Source organism: Pygoscelis adeliae, unplaced genomic scaffold (assembly GCF_000699105.1).
Source record: "Pygoscelis adeliae isolate BGI_AS28 unplaced genomic scaffold, ASM69910v1 Scaffold75, whole genome shotgun sequence".
Lineage (NCBI taxonomy): Eukaryota > Metazoa > Chordata > Aves > Sphenisciformes > Spheniscidae > Pygoscelis > Pygoscelis adeliae.
Genome location: NW_008824772.1, coordinates 5,566,848 through 5,574,287, shown reverse-complemented (window position 1 = coordinate 5,574,287; position 7,440 = coordinate 5,566,848). Strand labels below are relative to the sequence as shown.

At 45.3% G+C, this 7,440-nt stretch overlaps 1 protein-coding gene across 1 annotated transcript in view; it reads left to right on the top strand.

Annotated features, from left to right (window-relative positions):
* The window catches only part of SLC25A19 (solute carrier family 25 (mitochondrial thiamine pyrophosphate carrier), member 19), a 12,755-nt gene extending 6,099 nt beyond the window's left edge, over window positions 1–6,656 (top strand). The window contains exons 5-6 of the mRNA XM_009323758.1: window positions 1,384–1,514; window positions 2,734–6,656. Coding sequence (XP_009322033.1) covers window positions 1,384–1,514; window positions 2,734–2,934 — 332 coding nt within the window. The 3' untranslated portion in view covers window positions 2,935–6,656. The remainder of the gene's footprint in view (window positions 1–1,383; window positions 1,515–2,733) is intronic.
* The last annotated feature ends 784 nt before the right edge of the window (window positions 6,657–7,440 follow it).

Genomic DNA, 7,440 nt, shown 5'->3' with positions numbered 1-7,440 from the left:
CCAGCTTGGCAAGCCTATGACTGAAGATGCTCTTCCCCTTCTTTGACAGATGGACCCCGTCGGCCCCCAGTAGACCAGGTTTCTCAAAGCGAGTCCCATGGTCTAAGTAGCCAAACCGCTGGCTGTGGCACCAGTCCTGTAACCATCTTTGATTTGCCAGATTCAACTGGCCCTTTCATACCCCTTCCCTTTGACCGGGAGGATTGATGGAAAAACTACCTGCGCTCTAGAGTCCCTTACTGCCGCTCCCAGGGCCCTGTAGTCCTTCTTGACACTTCTCAGTCTGCTCCTGGCTGTATCACTGGTGCCCACGTGAAACAACAGCAGCAGATAATAGTCAGTGGACTGTATGAGTAAGTAAGTACAGTGAAGTTTACAAACAGCTCCAGTTATGGAATAACCATGATGGAAATGTGGATGGATGGGAAAGTATGTGTCATAGGCCAAGGTACTCTTTCTTGAGCCTGTGTCACATTATTCATACTGTGGGAAGAGTGCTGGCATAATCTTTCTCTGTTTCATTAGTGCTGTGGGGACAGGACTCTTGAATTTCCTCAGGAAATCTGTCTGCAGATTCCAGCACAATTGTTACAGAAGAGGATTCATTTAGCCTAATTTAAAACTGCCAAGCTCTTGATTTGATAGTTTTATGTTGATTTCTAGCTCTGTTATAAGAGAACCTCATCCTGATGCGACCTGATCACCTTGACAGTTACAGATACTAGTGCCTCCCTGAGAGAGAGTGTATGCAGCATCAGCGTGTTTTTGTTCCTCAATGGAATTTCTTCAACAGAGGAACTGGACTTTTCAATATCATGTCTGCATATTTATTTTTAGATGGCAGAGGCTGATGGTGGTTTTGTGCTGGGAACTCATGTTTGTCAGGAAAAAGTCTAATATCGCAAAACTCATTTCTCGCAAAACTCATTTCCCGCAAGCCTCTGAAATCGTCAGGCAGTGTCAACTTGCGACTTATTCCAATCCAGAATAAGTCAATATGAGCAATCAGGAGTTCAAGCTTTCCAGTGACCAGGCTTTTACTGGGGGGCATGAAAACTTTTCCATCCACTAGTGGCAGGTTCTGTGGTGACTGGGGTTTTTTTGTGCAATGCCACTTGGCAGAGCAAAAGCATAAATCAGTGTAATGAACCAAGGTGAACTGTTACACTCTGGCTCCAACAGAAACTGCGAGCCTGATACAGAAAATACAGACTGAGGTTCTGTGGCCCAAGCTATGCAGAAGAGGTGATATAACTTTAAAGGGCCTTTTTGGCCTTACTTCTTGTGAAAAGTGATTTTAACTTACCTCTCATGATCTTTAATCAGAACTCCTTGCTAATCCTCCTTTTCTCCTCACTATCCTCTCCCCTTTCTGCTTCTCAGGCAATGTTAAAAACCTTGTTTGTGGCAGCTGCGCCGGAATCATCAGCAAAACCCTCACTTACCCTTTTGACCTGTTCAAAAAACGACTGCAAGTGGGTGGCTTTGAGCATGCCCGGGCAGCCTTTGGGCAGGTGAGGAATGTTTGAATTGACTGATTTTCATAAGTATGGATTTGCATCAAGACAATCCAGAGCCAGTCATCACCAGAATGCAGTGATGATTCACCAGTGGTACCTGTTGTGTTCGTATTTGGGTTGGGAGCTCCCAGGGAACTTCTGGGAGCTGAGCACTGGTCTCGCTTAATAATGGGAATAGCTACATGAATAAACTGGGTTCATTTTATGACATTGTCCAACATACCTGTGCTCTACCTTCTCATCCATCTCCATCAGGTTGGCTGTCTCAGAGCTGGGGATGAGTTAGGCAGGCAAAGGGGTTTCGATTTACTTTACTTTTCTGGTTGCAGCTTGGTATTTGTGATTCAGGACTAGCAGATGATGACACTAGCTTTATGCTGGAATTGCCTGTCTGTCAGGATCCTTTTCTGCAATTAATATTTTGACATAAGGAATGGGCACCAAGTGTTCAGCATGTGTCTTATGTACAGAACATCCTGAAATTTAAAGCGAATTAAATACTTCTGGTGTTCTTTAGCACCATCCTTACCACCTCAAAGTACGCTGTAAGACAAATACAGACCTTTCAAGGAACTGTCTCTTTTTTTTCTGTGAAATGTGGAAAATTTTTTTTCCTTCAAATTCCTTGGATCTGAGAAGCAAATCAGTCTGTACCTGAGAAACTCTGGGATAGGAATTTGAAGTCTTAACCCATTGCATTGGATGCTTTTCCTCTTCCAGTGAGGTACACAATTTGTTCTTAGCATTGATGTGTCACAAGGTGTTAAACCTTCACAGTGTGACACGATGACATGCAGATAGCTAATTTGGAGACTTCTAAGTGCTGTAGCTGTGTATTCTTTCTGTCAGAAAACTGAAAAGTTGTCCCTCCTTAGAGAGTGAAGGGGATGGAAAACAGTAGCAGCACAATCTGAAATAATTACTTCACAAACTTGTACCATAAATAATACATGCTGGTGTAGCATAAAGATTTTATGGCCATTCAATCTGCATAAGCCACTGCTGATGCAAAATATGTACTTTGCCTCTACCCTACTCTCTACAAACTGGCTCTCTGAAACTTTCAGTTAGTTATAATAATAGCCAGAAAGGCATCTCCAGGCTGCACGTCTAGATTACGTTTCTGTGGTATAGTTTGGGGATCTCTGTGTTCTTTTCCAGGTAAGTTGTCCTGGAGTTTTCTTGTTTAACCGTTTCACCATTTCTCTCCCAGGTACGGATATATAGGGGTCTCCTGGACTGCGTAAGACAGATCATGCGAGAGGAGGGCCCAGGTGGATTCTTTAAGGGCCTTTCGCCCAGCTTGCTGAAGGCTGCTGTCTCTACTGGCCTTGTCTTCTTTTGGTATGAGCTGTTCTGCAGCCTCCTGTGTGCCCTGAAGAACACCGATAGCACTATGAGGAAGGAATGCTGAAAGGGGCATGTGTATGGCTACCTGGTGTTCTCCTGGAGGAGGGAAAACTGATGGCTTTGCTCTGTCATGCGTATGTTGGAAATGTCAGAGCTCCCAGAGCTCTACCAGCCTGTAGGAAATCACCTCCTAGGACCAAGCAGAAGGAGAAGGCGACTGCAGTTCTGCTGAAGACACTGAACTGCTTTGCTGGAAGCTGTTCAACTGAGCGCTTTTTTACTCTGTCTCCTCTAATATCAGCACACGTTTAGTGGGGGGAGAGGGGAACCAAGCAGGCAACTACCTAGCAGAGACTGCTCTGAAAAGGCACCTGATAAAGTGGGTGAATACCTGTGTGTGCCCTGGACCACAGAGGGATCCTGGCCTAGCTAGTGCTGCTTAACCAATGTAACATCACTTCCTACCACTGCATCTGCACAGCTTTATTTCCTTGCTCTATGGCCTACTATTTGCACCATAATCTTTCTCCGTGTTGCACAGATAGCTCTGTCCTGCTGTTGTGAAGTCAGTTAAAACCTCTTTAGTGTGCATAGAACCTCAGGTTTCCTTTGCTGCCAGCTGCTGCTTCTTGATTATCGCTTGCTGGCTGCGCATTCTCAGCCACCTTAAACACAATCTTCTAGTGGATCATGCTGACCCAGCCTCGCTCTTCCTTTAACTCTGGAGAGTTTGATTGTATCCTAAGTGCCCATTTTTCTTCCTGCGTTTCTTGCCATACATCTCTTAGGGTTTTGCATTGCCTCAGTCACGCTTTTTACAAGTAGACCTGCAGATTAAGAACCCCACTCTAAGGGGATTCAATGCACAAACCCAATTCTTACTTCAGGGTTCTTTGCTTCAATGCAGTGAGTAAACAAATGCTGTATAGAGTTTTAGAAATATTTAGTCTAAGTTGGAATAATGAAGGAAAAGTCCTGTGGAAACTAGTAAATATCTTTCTTTTTTAATACCACCTTTGAATGTTTCTAGTAAGTATTTCTGTAGTGGCCTCAAAACATTCTGAACCTCAGTCCTGCAGTGGTGCTAACAGATGAAAATGTTTTGACAAGATTAGCTGAAGTGAGAGGACTGAACATCAGATCGGAAAGGGTTGGCTTAACATGTGTTTGAGAAGAAAAGGATGATTGAATTAGAGCTGGAGAAGTGTTTTTCTGGAGTTTCAAAGGTTTTATGAATGGTTAAAAAAAAAAACCCAAACAACCAACCAACAACTCTGATTTACATTACAGGGGAAAAGAGGAAAATTACTTTCTTCCTCCTCTTTTATTCTCTGTTTTTTCAAGCTGAGCAGGGTGTGGTTGGACCAGTGTGTGGAAGGCAGACTTCCGAGGAAGAGCCGCTTTGATACAAAAGCATGTTAGTCATCTGGTGAGTGGTGGATAGGGCAGAGCACTGGAGTTATTTAGAGGATGGTTTGATGGCTCTTCTCTTAATGCAGAACTTTTCGTGGCCAGAGCTTTTCGTGACTCTTTTGCAATATTCAGGGTGTTAATCCCAAATGGCCTGGCCAAATTCCAGCGTGACCAATTCCATTCTGTTGACGCAACTTCTCCTGGTGATTTTGAGCATATCAGCATTGCTCACTTATCCTGAACTATTGTGAGAGGCTGTTTTTAAAGAGCAGCTGTTTCACTGGTGGCTGAGATATCTAGAGAGATTCCTTGCAAGCCCAGGCGAAATAACTTTGTGTCTGCTGTGGTTTAAGATCTTGGAGTGTGAAGTGGCTGTTTCACTGCAGGTGACTTTGAGAGCTACATAGAATTAAATTCACTGAGCAGTGTGAGTGTCAGGCAGGAGGCTAATATATGAGCCTCGAAGAGGGAGTGTTAGCTGCATGTACTCTAAAAATGGGCAGTTTTGCTTAGATGAGAAAATGCAAAGAATGTGGAGTAAAGTTTCTCAAAGTGTCTCAATCCTATTGGCATTTTTCTGTGTTATTTAGGCTCTTCTGAGATTTCCCAAAAATCTTCTTAACAATATTTTGCCTTTGTTTATTGTTCATCAGTTGTTCTTGGAAAGACATCATAACCAGTAATGAACTTAACCTCATGGCATCCTTCTGAGGGAGAGAAACGTCCCATTTCAAAACAGGCATAAACAGGTTGGGGTTGTTACTGTCTTTTGGCTGCTGGTAGAGAGGAATGCTGTCATGGTTAGCAGGGACAGGACTCGCCACAGTAGAAAATCTTCTGTGCCGACCTAGGCTTCCATAGGAAATCGGGACTCATCCATCCTGTCTAAACATTACAAGACTCTTGTCTTCCATTTTATGTCAAAGAGCTGCTGTTAAACTGCACAGAATAGAGGGAAAATGGTTAGGAACTCGGCATTGGGAATTGCAATCTCTGAAATAGGGGGTGAGTTGCTTTGGTTGCCACAGTGGCAAAGAATAAAGAACAGAAAACTCTGTGCTCTGCTAAGATGATGTTCAAGTGTGCTATGGAGCTTGAGGTGATGCAGGCAAACAGCTTTAGGGGCATGCAACTTGGCTGCTCTGTAGAGAGGGCAGCAGTGGAGAGTATAGAGCAGCTTTTTCTCTCTGGGATACTTTTTTCCTCCACTCTGCATTAAATGAGGTTGCCTCCATCCAACAGATGGCAAAGTCAGAGTTGAAGTTGTTGTGCCAGTCTGTGGAAGAGACACTCCCTGGTCGGAGGGCTTTGGCACACAGCCTGGTTTATATATCCCTTTGGGCTGTTAGTCATAAATATTATAGGCCCATAAAGGCAGCTGGTCTTCTAGTGAGTAAAGGAGAAAGAAGTGACAACCCCAACTATACAATATTAGAAGTTGCACCTAAGAGTCACTTCATCACTCACCTCTGGTCAGCAGCATCTGTCTCATAAATTTCCGACGTGCACTTTGCTAACCGGGAGTCGCTGCTGGGGAAAGGACTGTAACAGGAATATTGTTTTCTCTTTGGAAATGAGGCTGGTTTAGTGCAAAGCACTAGGAGGACAGGTCTTATTTCTGATGCTGCTCTGGCAAAACACGCCGTTTGAAGCTAAATGTCCTAGAATTAGAGGAGCAGGAGATGGGAGAGTTCTGTAGTCACCTTGTTCTCCCATACGCTGGAACAGATTTGCTCTCGGAAACTGTGTGCACCAGTTCAGTTTCAAGTGACTCAACGTGATGAGTGACTCGCTGTGAGACGGTGCTGGAGTTTGCCCATTGGGGTGTCTGGGATTTCACTGTGATGTAATCCTATCAGTGGGGATTTGTGTTGCCTGAAATTCACCTCACAAGCTGCTCAGCAATTGCGTTTGTTTTCTTCTAGTGCCTTTTACCATCAGAATGTCCAAAAGCACTTTAGCAGGCAAAGCGTTGAAGACGAGTTGCACTGTGGTTGTTAGGGGATCCACCATCGCTCTTAGCTGGTGTTGGATGGGAGAACATTGACACACAAGTTCTGTGATGAACAGTTTCCTGCAGCGCGGGCTGGCTTGCCAAGTTTCTAGGACAGTCCTATTCTCAGGATGCTCATTGAGAGCTGCAGAGCATCAATTTTTAAAAGAAATGAATGTTTTGCAGTCAGGCTTGGAATAGATTGTATTTAATTTGGGTTTGTTTCTCTTGTGATGTAGAACTGTAATTCTCTGCAGCATTTTGCTGTGTTGCCTGAGTGGATCTTTTGCAGCTGCTCTTGTCTGAAAGCATCCAAGCACAATGTGCACAACACGTGCCTACCTTTGAGAAAAGGTACATTAAACATTTTGTTATGGTCATATCTGGCTGCAGTTTGTTTATTTCTTTCCTCCTAGAACGTATGCTCAGCTGGACCCTGCAAGGCTGCTGGGGCCCTCCTGCTGCCCAAACGGGAGGATAATCAGAGCCCCAGAGTGTGGGGTGGCAGGAGCCATATGTTTTTCCCTTCCCATCGCTCGCTCCTAGGTGCTCATCACCATCAGGCAGGGCTGTCCCATCCCCTCTGCAATGTGGGGTGATGCTTTGGGTATTGCTGTTGAGAACTGCACCAAGGGGGATCAGGTGAGGGGGTTTGTGCAGCCCGGTCCCACCGCTGCGCCCGAGGGACTGTCAGGGCCGTAGCGGCTGGTCCCGAGCCACACACCTGTGGTGTGGATGAGTTCAGGCTTTGTATCTAGCCAGGCCACACAGTGCTGCAGAAAATGTTCCCAAACTGCTCATTCTGTGTTTCCTGAGGCTGTTTTCTGGTTTCAGCACCCTGGCTACTTTGCTGTCCTCTAAATGCTGCAAAGGCTTCAACCCCTGAGGGGTCTTCCCCTGTAAAATGTTTGGGAGTTTAGAGGAAAAATGTGAAGTATGTTATACCTTACTCAGCTCTTGTTGCAGTGATTTGGTTTAGTGCATCTCCCCTTTCCCAATTTTTTTTCTACAGATTTTTTTATGCTGCTCGGCTGCAGCCTGCCCTGGCCTGGAGGGGAGGGCGGAATAAACACAGTTTTCACTTGGAGAGCGGCAGCGCAGTGCGGCTCTCGCCGGGAGAGCCCGGCCGGTGTTGGGCGGGGGAGGCCCGAGGGGGGCCGGGGC